Source organism: Somniosus microcephalus, chromosome 4, assembly GCF_052327205.1.
Source record: "Somniosus microcephalus isolate GS21.2 chromosome 4, FLI_Smic_1.0, whole genome shotgun sequence".
Taxonomy (NCBI): Eukaryota; Metazoa; Chordata; class Chondrichthyes; order Squaliformes; family Somniosidae; genus Somniosus; species Somniosus microcephalus.
The window spans coordinates 169,099,921-169,116,651 of record NC_140990.1 but is presented as its reverse complement, the minus strand read 5'-3'; the positions used below and the strand labels follow the sequence as shown (position 1 = coordinate 169,116,651).

The 16,731-nt window shown below is 46.2% G+C and overlaps 1 protein-coding gene across 2 annotated transcripts in view; it reads left to right on the top strand.

Annotated features, from left to right (window-relative positions):
• col6a2 (collagen, type VI, alpha 2) overlaps window positions 1-16,731 on the top strand; it is a 135,156-nt gene that overhangs the window by 90,244 nt on the left and 28,181 nt on the right. For both annotated transcript variants that reach the window (XM_085985443.1, XM_085985444.1), the window contains exons 21-23: window positions 9,255-9,290; window positions 12,022-12,084; window positions 12,376-12,438. In XM_085985443.1, coding sequence (XP_085841569.1) covers window positions 9,255-9,290; window positions 12,022-12,084; window positions 12,376-12,438 — 162 coding nt within the window. The remainder of the gene's footprint in view (window positions 1-9,254; window positions 9,291-12,021; window positions 12,085-12,375; window positions 12,439-16,731) is intronic.

The following is a 16,731-nucleotide window of genomic DNA, read 5'->3' as shown; positions in this document are numbered from 1 at the left end:
TGATAATGGTTCAGATGGGTCATCTTCTGTTTTTACTTTTCCTTTTCTGCTTCTTGGAGACTCTCTGGGCTCCATTGTCAGCTGCCACAGCTGCCAGCTGCATGCGCAGTTCCTCCTTCTCTTCCTCCTTTTTTCGTAGTAGAGCCACCTTCTCCCGATGTTCCGTAGACTTTCGGTGCTCCTCCATGATTTCTGTATGGTGGGAGTCGAAGTTACAAGTTGGGCAGGACAGGACATAGTAATATTCGGAGTCGTCCGACAGGTCAGCGAGAGGGTCGTCTATTTCCTCCATACCCAGCTGGACGTTAGCCAGCTCTTGTTCCAAATCCAGACATCGTTCCTGAAGAGACTTCTTCATGTGTACCTCTGCATCCAGCTTTTTCTGGGCTTTCAGCAAGTCATTTACTAGTGACCTCATTTGTGATTTTAATACTTCAACTTCCTTTGGAGATTGATTGATCGGACTATGCAATCCCTCTACCGGAGCAGCTGTTTCAGCGGTCTGTTGTTCTACATTGACGTGAGTCAGCGTACTTTTGGCATCCAATGGCTGCTCTGTTGCAGTCGTTTCAGTCTGTGTCGTCACATCAGCCATCTCAATGACTTTTGAGAGCTCCGAACCCTTTTCCTTTGAAGATCGCAGCTCGTGTTCAAGTTTTTCCCATTTCAGAGTCTTGTCCCTCAGCATATGAAGGAGTTGGCTGACCGTTAACTCTTCTGACACCAGATTATGGCACGCACCTTCAGAACCTGAATCAGCTTTGATTCGTTCGGCCTCCTCGCGCAGATGGTTGGTGTGCTCCTGCTCCATTTTCTCCATCAGTTGCTTCTGTTGCCTTTCCAGATTCTCCCACTCTGTAACAAAGAACTTTTTTATTTCATTCATCTCTTGCTCAAAATGGCGAATCATTTGTTCTAATTGCTGTTGTAGTTTGAAATGGAGTTGAGTTCGAGCCCAGTGTCCCTCAAAAATGTGCATATCAGTAGACTTGACAGACTCAGAATTCTCTGTTAAACTATGTTGTTGTTGCTCAGTGGAATTCTGTGCTGAAACTTTGTCTTTTGCACATGGGTTGGTCTTACCATCATCAGTTCTAGAGTCTGGGCTGATTATCTGCACCGAGTTCTCACTCTTTATGGCTTTTAGCGAATGCCAGTCCATATTTATGTTTCTAAACCACTCCCGGCCTAGTAGTGGTGGACCTCCCTCCGGTAGCACATATAAGTCCATTATTTGACTTCCTTCGCCCTTGTTGGCCACTGCAACCTTTATTGTCCCGATGGGGTACACTCTCTGCCCCGTGTAGGTTGTCAATATAATCTCCGTATCCTGTAGGGGAATATGTTGGAATAACCTTCTGTAATCTTTCTTATTCATGACCGACAATGCCGATCCAGTGTCCAATTCCATTTTTACTTGGACTCCTTCTATCTGAAGAGTAACCCAAATTGTCTGGAGGTCTGCACCCTTACCAACGTTGAGTACCCTTAAGCTAGCCAGTTCAGTACTGCTTAAGCCAGCCAGTTCATTACTGCTAGCGTCTCAATCGGACTCCTGTTCGGCCACCTTGTGTACTTTTGCATATTTTCCTTGCGGTGACTTCTTGTTGCTGGTCTTCTTCCCTGACCTGCATACTCCAGCTATATGTCCAAGCCTACCACAAGTTCTACATTCTTGGTTTTTAAACCAACACTGGTTCTGATCATGCGTTGTCTTTCCACAACGATAACATTTGCCAGAACTCACACCCAATTTGTGTGCACTGAGCTCCGGTGACCGTAGCTGCATTACTGCCGTGCCTCTCGCTGCGGCTTCGTGTGCTGCTGCCATAGTGACCGCCTTCTCAAGCGTCAGCTCATTCTCCTCGAGCAGTCGCTTTTGTGTATCCTGTTTAAATAAACCACACACAAATTTGTCTCGTAGTGCATCTGTCAGTCCCGTTCCAAACTGGCAATATTTCGCTAATTTACGCAATTCCAGCAAATATTCAGCATTGCTTTCATGCTGTAGCTGCCTTCTGTCGTAAAATTTAAATCGTTCCGCTAGCATCAGCGGCGTGGGGTTTAGATGATCTTTCAGGACAGTAACAATCTCATCTAACGTCTTATCCGCCGGTTCATCTGGTGATAACAGGTGTTTCAATTGCCCGTATGTCTTCGCACCCATTAAATTTAATAATGTTAGAGCTTTATCTTGGTCACGAATTTTATTGGCCTTACAATAATTTTTTACTCTTTCAACATATATGGCCCAATCTTCGAGGTCACTATCAAAGGTGCTAATATTCCCGTGTTTAGGCATTGTAGATTTGCAATTTCTCAGATTTTCTTTTCTTTACTTGTTATCAAAGATGGCGGCTTCCCGCTCTTGCCGTCGTCCTCCGCCCACAAAATGGCGGTTTTCCCACGCTTGGCGGTCTTCACCCGTCCCCCGACGCCGTCTCCCTTCAGCCCCCGAGTGCGGCCCTTATCTTCGCCGCGATCGCCCGAGTGCGGCCCTTATCAGCGGATGCGATCGCTGGATCGCGAAGTGGCTCCCGACCGAAGCGGCTCTCGGCCCTTATCTTCTGTGCGATCGATAGCCCGCGCTGTGCACCGCGGCTCTCGCACCTTGAGCTTCTGCAGCCACCGCGCCTTTCAGTCCGAGTGCGGCCCTTATCTCCTCCAACTTCCCCAGCCCTGTCTTTGCAGCCAACGCTGCTCGGCTTACCCACCACCGAGGTTTAAAAAGAAGCTGCAGGATGTCTTCTGTCCTCCAGTTTTCAGTCGCTGATGGAGGCTTCAGGGTCCTAATGCCTGTCGCTTCCAGTGGGGTGGTGAGATTTGAAACCTCTCTTCAACGTCCTGTCTGTGGACGAAGCCGCCGTGGAATAACTGCCGCAGGGTAAGAATCTGACTCGTCGCCAGTGTTAAGTCTGTGAGTTGTTCAAGTAATTAATACTCAGACTTAATCAGTAACAATAAAACAGGTCTTTACTGGTTGGAGGTAGGGACTACACTGAATACAAGATTACTGCACAGTGCTTATATACCGGTGTGTTCACCCCCGGTATTACGTCTACAGCAGCCTGAGAAAGTAGTACATCTCTTAAGGTGGAACAGGCATAAGCTCTCTTAAGGTGGAACAGGTTACATACACAACATCCTCCAGCCCCACAACGCCCCCCCCACCCACCCCAAGATATCTGCGCTCCTCTAATTCTGCCCTCTTGAGCATCCCTGATTTTAATCGCTCAACCATTGGTGGCTGATGTAAAAAGGAGTCTCACACATCAAGGAACTTTAAAGTAAGCTTTAAGCAACTTATAATTATACTATATACAAGAGCGGTCTTCACCATGCCTCTAGGAGAAGCCCTTTTACCATACTGAGCAGTTCAGTATTTATACTAGTCTAAACACAGGAAGTGACGTATGCACAGGAAGTGATGTATGCACAGAGTTCACAGTTCACAGTTCACAGGAAGTGATGTGCACATAACTTCATCCGGAAGTTATTATTATTACATTCTTCCCTCCTGCGAGATTAGAAGGCTGTGGTCTTCCTTTTATTCCGCAGCCGCCGAACGAGGAAGAGTCACACCCGTTTGGGTTCCCGTCGTAGAGGGTCTCTGGTCCGCTTACATGCTGTTGGCCATTGGTCAGAGTCTGTGTGGCCTGGATTACCCTGTGAAGGGTCGGGGAGATCATGGCTTCGTGTACGAGCCCCAATAGGTGCAGAGTTGGTCTGTCTCTGTTCAGAGGGAGGTGCAGAGCTGGTCTGTGGCGGATCAGTACTTTGGTGCGCGGTACTGGGAGGGTCGCAACTTTGCGTACGGGGTTCTACCGGCACCAAGCTAGTTGGTGTCAGATCAGGATCCTGGAGAGGGGTACCCGGTAGGTTCCAAGAGGCTCCTGGTAAAATACCATCACTCGATGTCCCACTAGGTCCTGGTGGGCAGGGAGCCAGATCCCGTAATGATACGGTAGATTCTCGGCCGTCGGGATATCATATGTATGCATAAGTGGGGTTGGCATCGGTTAGTTCGACCTCGTCTACGAGAGGGTCATTTTTAGACGTCCGAACGTATCTTCGGAGTAGTACAGGTCCAGGAGTAGTTAGCCATGACGGGAGGGATGTCCCATAAGATGAGCGATGCTGGAATCCAAAGAACCGCTCATGAGGTGTAGTATTTGTGGCTGTAGAAAGAAGGGACCGTATAGAGTGCAATGCATCCGGAAGCACTGCTTCCCATTGCTGGTTTGGTAGGCCCCGAGATCTTAAAGCAAGATGTACGGAATTCCAGATGATACCGTTATACCTCTCTACCTGCCCATTTCTGATGGGATGATATGGCGTCGTTTTGCTTGTAGCAATTCCCCGTTCTGAGAGGTAGTCCTTGAGTTCCCTTGACATAAAGGATGGACCCCGATCCGAGTGAATGTAAGCCGCCATGCCACAGAGAGAAAATACCTGCTCAAGGCAGCAGATTACTGTGGACGCCAGCATATTGGAGCAGGGGAAGGCAAACGGAAAACGTGAATATTCATCAATCATGGTGAGCAAATATGTGTTCCGAGTTGAAGAGGGCACTGGGCCCTTAAAATCGATGCTAAGTCGTTGCATCGGTTGGGTTGCGTGCATGAGCATACCATCTGAGGGGCGGAAGAACTGAGGTTTTAATTCTGCACAAAGCCAGCATTCTGAGCACATTTTCTATACATCTCCAGTAGAAAAAGGGAGATTCCGTGATCGTACGAAATGTAGCATGCGCATAACGCCAGGATGACACAATCCATTATGGACATCTATGAGAGTAGAGGACGACATAGTGGAGCAGAATGCTCGTGTGAGGGTATCCGGGGCCACATTCTCCTTGCCAGGTCGATAGTGAATGGTGTAACCAAAAGAGGCCAGTTCCATCCTCCAAAGCTGTATTTTATTATTCTTAATTTTGGTTCGTTTTCGATTATCGAGCATGAAGGCGACTGATCGCTGGTCCGTGATTAATGTAAAGTGCTGGCGAGCTAGGAAATGGTTCCACTTCCGTACCGCCTCTATGATGGCTGTGGCTTCCTTCTCAACCGGAGGATAATGTAGCTCGGCACCTTGTAAGGTCCTGGACATAAATGCTACAGGACGACCTTCCTGATTTAGAGTAGCCGAGATCGCCACCTCCGAGGCATCACATTCGACTATGAAAGGGAGATTCTCATCGATGGAGTGAAGAGCCGCTTTCTCCAACTGTTTTTTGAGAAGGTTAAAGGCTGCAACAGCCGCTGTTTCCAATGGAAATGATCTAGCATGCAGCAAGGGTTGGATTTTGTCTGAAAAATGAGGAATCCATTTAGCGTAGTATGCAAACAGACCGAGAGCCCGACGTAAAGAAGCCGGATTCTTAGGTGACGGGAGCTCTAGGAGCGGGCGAAGTCTTTCTGGGTCTGGCTTAATGATACCATTGCCTACGCAGTAGCCAAGGATGTTGATGGTCGGTTGCGACTCAACAGATTTAGATTCATTCAAAGTTAAGTTACGGTGATGGAGGGCATCCTGAAATTTTTGGAGGTTGGCGTCGTGTTCCTGTTGATCATGACCTGCAATAGTAATGTTATCAAGATAGGGAAAAGTGTCCCTTAAGTTTTCCTGCTTAACCAGGCCATCCATTGCCCATTGGAAGACAGCCACTCCATTAGTAACCCCGAATGGGAGGCGACAAAATTGGTACAGCCGTCCATTAGCCTCAAAGGCCGTGTACTGCTTATCTGAGACCTTCAAGGGTAACTGATGATAGGCACTTTTTAAATCGTAAGTTGAGAACACTTTGTATTCGGCCAGTTTATTAACCATATATCATCAATGCATGGCAATGGGTAGGCGTCCAAGTCAGTATATTGATTGATGGTTTGCGAATAATCAATGCATAGTCGTTGTTTGTGAGGTTTTAGAGGGTTCTTGACGATGACGACTTGAGCCCGCTAGGGCGACGAACATGGTTCGATGATATCCTCTGCTAAAAGTCGAGAGATTTCAGCCTCAATAAAAGATTGGTCTTCCTGACTAAAGCGCCGCGATTTCGTTATTATTGGTTTGCATCGAGGAGGAATATTGGCAAATAATGAGGGTTCATCAAGTGAAGCTGCTGATAATGCACAAAATGGTAATTTAGACAGTATATTAGAAATAGTAAGTCCAGGTTTGGATCCGCCGAACTCAATGGTGAGTTTCTTATTCTGTTTTTGAAAATCCAGCCCTAAGATGAGATCACTACATAAGTCCTTGAGCACCGAAAGTCGGGTGGAGGGATACATGCGACCATTAAGTGTCATATCAATAATACAAAAGCCGGAGATTCTGGTATTAAGTGATGACTGAGCCATCGCAATTGCCTGGTCCGATGGGAAGATATGTAGTTTCAATTTCGCAACAATCTGTTCTCTAATGAAACTATCAGTACTTCCTGAGTCAATTAAGGCATCTAAGGTATGCCCATTAATTGAAACTTTTGTAGCTGCATGAAACAGGTTCTGTGGGCAAGCAGCTGTAATTGGTGTGGTTGCACAGAGAGTGGCTGAAACTCTAGGTGTGCTTCTTCGGGAGAGAGCTCGAGAGGAAGCTTGATAGGTCCTAGCCGGAGCATCTTGATAGGCCCTAATTGGGGCAGTTCGGTAGGCCTTAGCTGGATAGGCCCGCAGAGGCTCTTGATGGGACACTTTGCAAAAGTTTGCCATTTTTATCGCAATGACTGCAGATCGCATTGCGAGCAGGGCAGAATTTCCTAGGGTGAAAAGAATCTCCACAAAAGAAGCATTCCTTCCTAGATTGCCAAGAGGCTGCTAAAGTGGGGTCATCCTCCTCTTCTTCATCAGAATTATCATCAGGATTAGATTCCTCCATGATAGGGTTCACCTGAGGCCACTTGAATCGTCTGGTTGCAGTTACAGCAGCAGATCGAGATCTGGGCAGCTGATAGAGGTCTGCATTTTTCTTTGCCAAATCCAGAGAACAAGCCAGGTCAAAAGCCTTTTGTAGCTCAAGTGTTTTACTTTCTAGTAGACGCTGGCGTATAAATGGAGAGGCAATCCCGCAGATGAAAGCATCACGAATCATTTCTTCGCGGTACAGCTCAGCCGAGGCTGCCTGAAAGCTACAATCTATGCTGAGCCTGCGAAGTTCTTGAAGGAATTCGTTAATCGATTCCCCGGCCCTTGTCGGGCTGTGGCCAGTAGATGTCTAGCATAGACCTCATTTGCGGTCTTGGCATATAGTTTTTTAAGTGCCCGGATCACCTCATCGTAATTATCCCATTCATCAACATATTCAAACACTGTTGGGGTCACATAGTTTATAAGTATCCTCAGTTTAGTAGAAGCATTCGCTTTACATTCATCAAGAAAATTCTCAAAAGTACGGTACCAATGCTTCCATACCCTGCCAGCTGCTGGTGCGTTTGGGTCCAAGTCCAGACGAGTAGGTTTAAGGATGTTTTCCATGATGGGTGGTTCCCTGGATCCTTAACTCCGAGTTTGTCCGAAGGTCTAGTATTTGTGAGTGTAAATACTAAGTTGCTTAAATTGATGTAAAAAAGGAGTCTCACACATCAAGGAACTTTAAAGTAAGCTTTAAGCAACTTATAATTATACTATATACAAGAGCGGTCTTCACCATGCCTCTAGGAGAAGCCCTTTTACCATACTGAGCAGTTCAGTATTTATACTAGTCCAAACACAGGAAGTGACGTATGCACAGGAAGTGATGTATGCACAGAGTTCACAGTTCACAGGAAGTGATGTGCACATAACTTCATCCGGAAGTTATTTATTATTATTACAGTGGCCATGCCTTCAGCTGCCTAGGCCCCAAGCTCTGGATTTCCCTCCCTAAACCTCTCCTCTCTACCTCTCTTTCCTCCTTTAAGACACTTCTAAAAACCTACCTCTTCTGACCAAGCTTTTGGTCACCTGTCCTAATATCTCCTTATGTGGCTCGATGTCAATTTGTGTTTGATAACGCTCCTGTGAAGAGCCTTGGGACGTTTTACTATGTTAAAAGCGCTATATAAATACATGTTGTTGTTGTTGATGTTGGGGCTGGAGTACTCAAACCATTTGTAACAAAATCATTCTAACAGAAAACCCTTTGACAAGATCTGCAAACTGTAAAGGGGGGGAAACCCCTTCAAACAAAATGTGGCCAATTACAGAATAAGTGACGTAAGCCAATGGCATTTTAACAACATGTACAACGCACATTTAAAGATTGGAAATTCTGCCATGTAATGGTGTAAGAACACAAGTCTCATTCATCCCAAGTGTGATAACTTTTAATCCTTTCATTGCAAATGGATTAGTGCCTCTGCTGTGACAAAGCCAACAATCGCACAATGTGTCTCCCTTCTTGATCATAGAATCATAGAATCATACAGCACAGAAGGAGGCCATTCAGCCCATCATGCCTGTGCCAGCTCTTCGAAGGAGCTATCCGATTAGTCCCACTCCCCTGCCCTTATATTTTTTTGGAGGCAGGGGATTCTCGATTGAGGCCAGCTAACTCAGCACAGACTGAGGCTTGAACCCGGGTTTGTCTTGATCTGCACGTTTAGAATTGGCACAAAACCGGGCAATCGAGCCATCAGCTGCTTCCCTTGTTAAATAAATCCCTTCAGACCCTATGAAGATCCTTTAGCAGTCCTTCACTGTTGAGTAACCAGTCTCTGAATGGAACCTGGCTTGAAGGGCAGCTAGTGACCCTTGCCTCATCAGTGGAGTGATGAAGACCTGCTCTGTGATATTAATAACAACCATGTCGACTGATCTCTTTGAAATTGCTAGTTTAACAAAGGCATTTATGGCTTCCATTGAAATAGGAGCTTCATACAAGCATGTTGATCGCTTGAAACTAATATCACACAGCAAGACTTCAACCCAGTTGACATCAAATACCATGAGGATTTGAGTTAGATCCACTTTAACATTCCCCTTCCTGTTTCAATAATATTAGAATTCTGTGCACAGTACTTTTTGTTAAAATGGTCACAAATCCGTTGCTCAGCTTGCTCCTAACCAATCAAATCCATTTCTTCCTTATTCCTAACCAGCCAGATTCATCGCTTTTCTCATTGTTAACCAGTCGTGACGCCCAATCAATCAAATCCACTTCTATTCTTAAGTGACCGAATCTATTACCCTTCACTTCCCAGTGCGTTTCTTCACTCTGTGATCTCTGGTAGGACTACGGCCGAACAGAAAGGCATTACTGTATGTCTCTTTGCTTTTCAGGGTGATGAGGGAGTGGAAGGACCAATTGGATATATGGTGAGTGAGGCCTCTGTTGGTTCGAAGCAGTGTGTGAGATAATATGTAATGTGATAGATCGTGCCGTTCAGTGTGAAACATGGCAAGCAAAGGATTGAGGAAACTACTGTGGTCATGACAAATGTTCTAGTAGATCTTGCTTTGGAACAGAAGGCTAGGTATTATAATCCAGTAAAGGCCTGATACACTAGCCTAAAATACAGTGTAAGTTCACTGGAACCATTAATAAACAGGGCAGAGTTCAAACTCATTCTTAAGAGCTTGCTGGGACTAATGCTTCTGATCTGCTGCACTCAGATTGAAGATTTTACCACCCATTCAAACACTTTGGCCTAGAAATTGGGCAGTGTAGGTCGTATGACGAAGGCCCCAATATGGTGGGCAGGGCGTCTATGCATATTTCCCTCTGGAGGTGTACTGCCCACCATGTTGGGTAAGGACAAACGAGAACTGTCCTTAACCCACGCCTGAAGCTGGTGTTAGGCCCTAACGTCAGTCTGAGGCCCCTTTCTGTAAGGTTGGTTTGGCCTCAGCAGCCAGCGACAAAGAAGGCAAGCAATTTACCTGAACGTTGAGCCAGGAGGAGCAGGTGTGGTCCTCCTGACCCCAGATTAAACGACCCAAACGCCGCTCCTGACACCCGTCCCGTAGCTCCCAGCCAGAACCCTAATCCTTGGCCCCAATCTCCCCTCTGTACTACAAAAAATATTAGGGCTTTAAAGGAAGTAGGTGAGAAAATTGCAGATGCTTTAGCCATAATCTTCCAAAGTGTTCTCGATTCAGGAATTGTCCCTTTTTTTTAGACTTTTCTTCTAATTCGTTCATGGGATGTGGGCATCACTGGCAAGCCCAAGGCCCAATATTTAGATAGACAACCTGCATGAATGTTCTTTGTAGTTTATTAACATCCTAAAGTTGTGGACAATCTAGAGCCGGTTGAAGAACAGGGTAGTAGGGAAGCCTATGACCAGGATAAAGATGGCACTTTGTCTTTATTTGGTGCAATGTGTACCTCCTAAGTGTATTCCTTATTTAATTTAAAGTTTTCAAGGTTATGAAAGGCAATTCACAAAACTTGATGTGGGTAAATTGTTCATTAGTGAAGCGTTCAAATCCCCGGTGGAACAAGTCAGAAATTAGGAATAAGAATTCAAGCAGAACATTTTCAGGTAAAAGGACGGGGATTGAGGGGTATGCCAAGAAGGTGAATAGATGGTTTGATCTGTGAAAAAGGAACAGGCTAGCTGGGCCTAGAGGGGATAATTTGTTCCTAACTGTTCTTATACCAGAAGCAAAATACCACGGATGCTGGAAATCTGAAATAAGATCAGAAAATGCTGGAAATGCTCAGCAGGTCGGGCAGCATCTGTGGAGAGAGAAACAGCGTCAATGTTTTAGGTCGGTGAGCCCTCATCAGAGTTTTGATTTATGAACAGTTCTGGCTGTTCTTTGAGTATTGTTCTTGAGCACCTCAGCTAGGCTGACACTTCGGTGCAGTACTGAGGGAGCGCTGCACTGTCGGAGGTGCCGTCTTTCAGATGAGACGTTAAACTGAGGCCCCGTCTGCCTGTTCAGGTGGCTGTAAAAGATCCCACAGCACTATTTCAAAGAAGAGTTGGGGAGTTTTTCCAGTATCCTGGCCAACGTTTATCTTTCAGCCAACATCACTAAAACTGGTTATTTATTTCATTGCTTTTGTGGGACCTTGCTGTGTGCAGTTTATCTGCTGAATTTACCTATATACCAGCGGATACACGTCAAAAGTAATCAATTGGCTGTGAAACTCTTTGGGATGTCTCGATCCCGTGAAAAGTTGCAATACAAATACAAGTTTTTTCTTTATTCAGCTGTTGAGTGATTTATTACCAACATCAGTGATGCCAAACCTAAATACAGCATCACCTTTCAGGTTTCCAAGGCAATGCCTGACTGTTAGCAGCAGAATAATTAGATAGCAGTTCATCCCATAATGGGTCACTTCACTGGGAAGAATGGAAATATGCAATGTATTGTAACTACAACATTCAGCCCTCTCCTGAAAGGCGTTTATGGGTGGACAGTGACATGAGTCAATATTTACTCAATACTTTGCAAGTTTGTTAGGAACATAGGAACAGGAGGAGGCCATTCAGCCCCTCGAGCCTGTTCCACCTTTCAATCAGATCATGGCTGATCTGAATCTTAACTCCATTTACCCACCTTAGTTCTATATCCCTTAATACCCTTATCTAACAAAAAAGTATCTCAGTTTTGAAATTTTCAATTGACCCCCAGCCTCAGCAGCTTTTTGGGGGAGAGTTTTCCAGATTTCCACTACCCTTTGTGTGAAGAAGTGCTTCCTGACATCACCCCTGAGCAGCCTGGCTCTAATTTTAAGGTTATACCCCCTTGTTCAGTACTACTCCACCAGAGGAAATAGTTTCTATCTTTAATCTTCTTAAACACCTCAATTAGATCACTCCTTGTATTCCTTTGCATATAGAAGATTAAGTCTATGCAACTGAAGTGCAGTCACTGTTGTAATGTAGGAAACGCGGCAGCCAATTTGCACGCAGCAAGCTCCCACACACAGCAATGTGATAATGAGCAGATTGTTGGAATGGTTTTGCTTGGATAAGACCCCTAAGGTTGTTTGGAGCCTTTTGTGTTGGAAGATGGGATGAAGAGTAGCCATTTAATAAAGAGCAAAGTTCAAACAGTTCAACATTAAGATTGTCCTTTTTTTCTTCAGGGTACCAAAGGAGAAATGGGACACAAAGGAGAACAGGGTGGAAAGGGACCCCCTGGTGAAGAAGTAAGTATTCTCCTTTTTCTTCCTATTACTTGATCTCGTTTCTCAGAATCCAGTCAACTGATCACTAGAGTTTCAACAAACTTCCTTCCAGACACTTGGTCAGTTGCAATGTTTAGCAACTTTTCCAATAATCAGTAGCAATACGTCACCAGTTCTTGGCCAAGTCATCGGTTAGGTACCTTTCCGTTGATAGTTCAATATTTCCATGTTGAAGCAATTACAAGTATAAATCATATGTACATATTTTTAATGTAAAAAAAGTCACTGTGATGCTCCTTTGCTTGTCGCCAGGGTGATCCTGGAGCAGAAGGTGAACCAGGAAACAGAGGGCCCTCAGGAGACCCAGGTCTGCAGGTAAGTGCGACTTGTCAGACACCTAACTAGGGGCTGAAAGTTGGAAGTGCTCAAGACCAATGTTCCTGTTAATTTTTTTTTTGGGTGCGCAGCCCATTCAAAATAACATGCGTGCACAGTTTTCCCAATTGAAAAGCTGGTGAGCCGGCTGTGTGGGAGGTCGAGAGCGCTGTGCAGCCGCACAGTTTAAAGGGAACATTGCTCAACATTTTGCAGAATACCGTGTGTTGTGTCACTGATTTTTATAAGCAGCAAACTGGCTGCAACGCAAGCTAAGGTGGGACATTTCAGATCAGGCACATTGCAGTTCAGCATTAACAGTGTGGCATTTTGGTTGTCATTGCCTGGTCATTCCCGAACATGGTTCTCTTCCCCTTGCCAATGTTTGTGCCTCTTCTCCTTTTGCCTTGGGCTGGGTTGTGCATGTCTGGACATAGAAACATAGAAGATAGGAGCAGGAGTAGGCCATTCGGCCCCTCGAGCCTGCTCCGCCATTTAATGAGATCATGGCTGATCATCCAAATTCAGTACCCGGTCCCTGCTTTCTCCCCATACCCCTTGATCCCTTTAGCCTTAAGAAATATATCTAACTCCTTCTTGAATATATTTAATGAATTGGCCTCAACTGCCTTTTGTGGTAGAGAATTCCACAGGTTCACCACTCTCTGGATGAAGAAATTCCTCCTCATCTCTGTCATAAATGGCTTTCCCCTTATCCTTAGACTGTGACCCCTGGTTCCGGACTCCCCTGCCATCGGGAACATCCTTCCTGCATCTAGTCTGTCTAGTCCTGTTAGAATTTTATGGGGGAAAAATTCAGTTGGTTTGCGCATTCCACTAGCGCCTTAAGAGGGTGCTAATGGGGCGCAAAGCTACCAGCGCCCATGCATGGCGATGTTTGCGCCGCTAACGAAATTAACCAGACATTTTTCAGCAGCGCTAAATACTACCGCCGCAATCTCCTGCGCTGGCAGATCGTGACGTCAGTCGAGTGTGCAACGCCCTGGTAGCACCCCAGACTGGATATTGAGTGGCACCCCCTGCTTTACCGCCTGCCGCTAGCAATGACAGGTTGAGGGTGTAAAGTCCGCGCCTCAATAATACACGGACTTCGGGAGAACAGTTTAACAGGTACTTTACTGAACAAGAGGCAGCTTGAAACTGAAACTACAGAAGCCTGCTAGGGCCTTTTATACAGGGGTGGTCACTGCCGGTACTGCAGTCTAAGACCAGTTATTCCCTTAAAGGGACATACACAACAATTCCTCCCCTTTTAGATAAACAGTACATAACATTCATTTAACAACTAAATAATAACTAATTACAATTACAATTTTCTCAGTAATATATACATCAACTGGAATAGTCATTTATAAGTTCAGTCTTTGAGGAGGCTTCCTGATCCGGACTGGATAGCGCCTTTCTCGAGTATCCTGTTCTGGCGGTGGAGTCATTTCTGGCTCATTGTCATTGGTTGGTTCGTCAACTTCCAATACCCCTGCTTCTGAGGTAGACGCAATCTGTACTTCGGGCTCATTACCAGGTGCACATGCTTGTGGTACAGGTTTGGCTTGTTCCTGTGACTCTAGAATCTGGTCAGCATGGCGTCTCACGATGCTCTCTCCAACGTCCACTGTGTACATTAGTGGTCCCTGCTGTGTGCATATCATGCCTGGCTGCCATTTTTCTGTTCGGTAGTCGCGGGCCAAGGCTGGTTGCCTGATCTTGAAGCTCCTGGTTGGCTTCTCATTTATGTGCTGGAACTGCTTATCCTCAACATCTCGTCTTATGTTTGGTTTGAGCAAATCCAAGCGACATCTTAGTCTCTGGTTGAAAAACAGTACGGCTGGAGTTTGGTTGGTTACTGCATGTGTCGCATTCCGGTAAGCAAACAGGAAGTTATCCACCTTGTGTTGCAGTGGTATGTCGTCATTATACATTGCCTTTATGGCCTTTTTAAAGGTCTGAACAAACCTCTCAGCCAATCCATTTGTGGCTGGATGATATGGGGCAGATGTGTAATGTTTCACCCCATTATTCTTCAGGAACCTCCGGAAATCCTCAGACACAAACTGTGGGCCATTGTCGGACCAGATCTGTTCTGGCAACCCATTCCTGGCGAAGATGGTCCTTAGGACTGCAATAGTTTTCTCCGTGGTGGTGGAGGACATTTTAATGACCTCTGGCCATTTTGAATGGGCGTCCACAGAGTCCATAAATGGACCAGCGAAATCAATGTGTACCCGTTGCCATGGAGATGAGGGCCACTCCCATGGATGTAGCGGGGCCTGTGGTGGAGCGTTTTGGAACTTCTGGCATCCTGTGCATCTCTTGGTCATATCCTCGATTTCTTTATCGATTCCCGGCCACCACACAAACGCCCTGGCTAGGCTCTTCATTTTTACCCCTCCCAGATGACCTTCGTGAAGCTCATTGAGTACTCTATCTCTCAACTTGGGTGGAATTACCACTCGGGATCCACACATCAAGGTTCCCCGGCACACTGACAGCTGTTCCCTCCTTGGCGAGAATGCTGGCAACAGTGAGTCGCCACATGCTGGCCATCCCTTCACCATCAAATCATAGACCCGAGAGAGTGTCGGGTCATTTCGGGTTTCCTTCTCAATACTTGCGTTTGTAACAGGCAAACATTCGACTATGGTCGCATGGAATATCTCCACCGGGTCCACTGCAGGTTCTTCTTCCGCCGTAGGCAACGGGAGGCGCGACAGCCCATCAGCATTTCCATGTTGTTTCGTACCTTTGTACTCCATGTCATACTGATGTGCCCCTAGAAAAAGTGACCATCTTTGCAGCCGTTGCGCCGTCATCACCGGAACGCCCTTCTTTGGGTTAAAAATTGAGACCAGGGGTTGATGATCAGTCAGTAGGGTAAATTTCTGCCCGTGCAGATAGTGATTGAACTTCTTCACCCCCCACACCAGGCTGAAGGCCTCCCTGTCAATCTGGGCATAGCTACGCTCGGCTGAGGTTAGCGAGCGCGATGCAAAGGCTATTGGCCTCTCTGAACCGTCACGGAATTTGTGTGACAGCACCGCTCCAATGCCGTAAGGTGACGCATCACATGCCAACCGAATCGGTAGTGTTGGGTTGTAGTGGGCCAATACTTCTTTTGAAGTGATTTGGCATTTACATTCCTGAAAGGCACGCTTACACTCATCACTCTATTTCCATGTTACACCAGTTTGAAGGAGGGCGTTCAGTAGGTGCAGAATTGTAGATAAATTCGGCAAGAACTTATGGTAGTAGTTCACCAGCCCGAGGAACGACCAGTTGTGACACATTTTCTTGTGCTGGAGTCTTGACTACAGCCTCAATCTTGTGCGGCGACTTATGCAACCCTTCCTCATCAATCATGTGGCCACAATACGAGATTTGTCTCCTGAAGAACTCGCATTTGGGGCGGTTGGCTCGTAGCCCATATTCCTGCAATCTCGTGAGCACCTGTTCCAGGTTGGCAAGGTGTTCATTGTCATTTTCGCCCGTAACCAGGATGTCGTCCAAATAACACTGGGTCCCCGGGATCCCTTGCAGGACTTGTTACATTGCCCTCTACCACATAGCCGGGGCCGATTCTACCCCAAATACCAGTCGATTGTACTGGTAAAGGCCTTTGTGAGTGTTTATCGTGAGGTATTTCCTAGATGCTTCTTCCACCTCCATTTGTAGATACGCTTGAGCCAGGTCAATCTTTGTAAAACGTTTCCCTCCAGATAGTGAGGCGAAAATATCTTCTATCCGCGGAAGCGGATACTGTACTGTGTGCAGGACTGGGTTCACAGTCACCTTGAAGTCCCCACAGATGCGAACCTTCCTTGGCTCCCCAGGCGTGCTGCTCAATGCTTTCTTCATTACAGGAACGATGGGTGTGGCCCACTCGCTCCAGTCCACCTTAGACAGCACCCCCGAATGCTCCAGACTCTCCAGTTCAGCTTCCACAGCTGGGCGTATCGCGTATGGCACCGGTCTGGCCTTGAAAAATTTTGGGGTTGCGTTATCCTCAATCTTTATGGTTGCCTTTACTCCTTTTAGTGGCCCAAGTCCTTGTTGGAACACCTCTTCCGCGTCAGATAGAATTTTTGACAGACGTCCAGGTGCGACGTCATCATCTTTTTTGTCAGTCACAGTTAGTGCCAGAATGGAATGCCAATCCAATTGTAGTCTTCGGATCCATTCACGTCCCAATAATGGTGGTCCTCCATCTCGTAGTATATACAAGTATTGTTTCTGTGTTTCCTTTCCGTTATATTCAACTGGCACCCTTATTTTTCC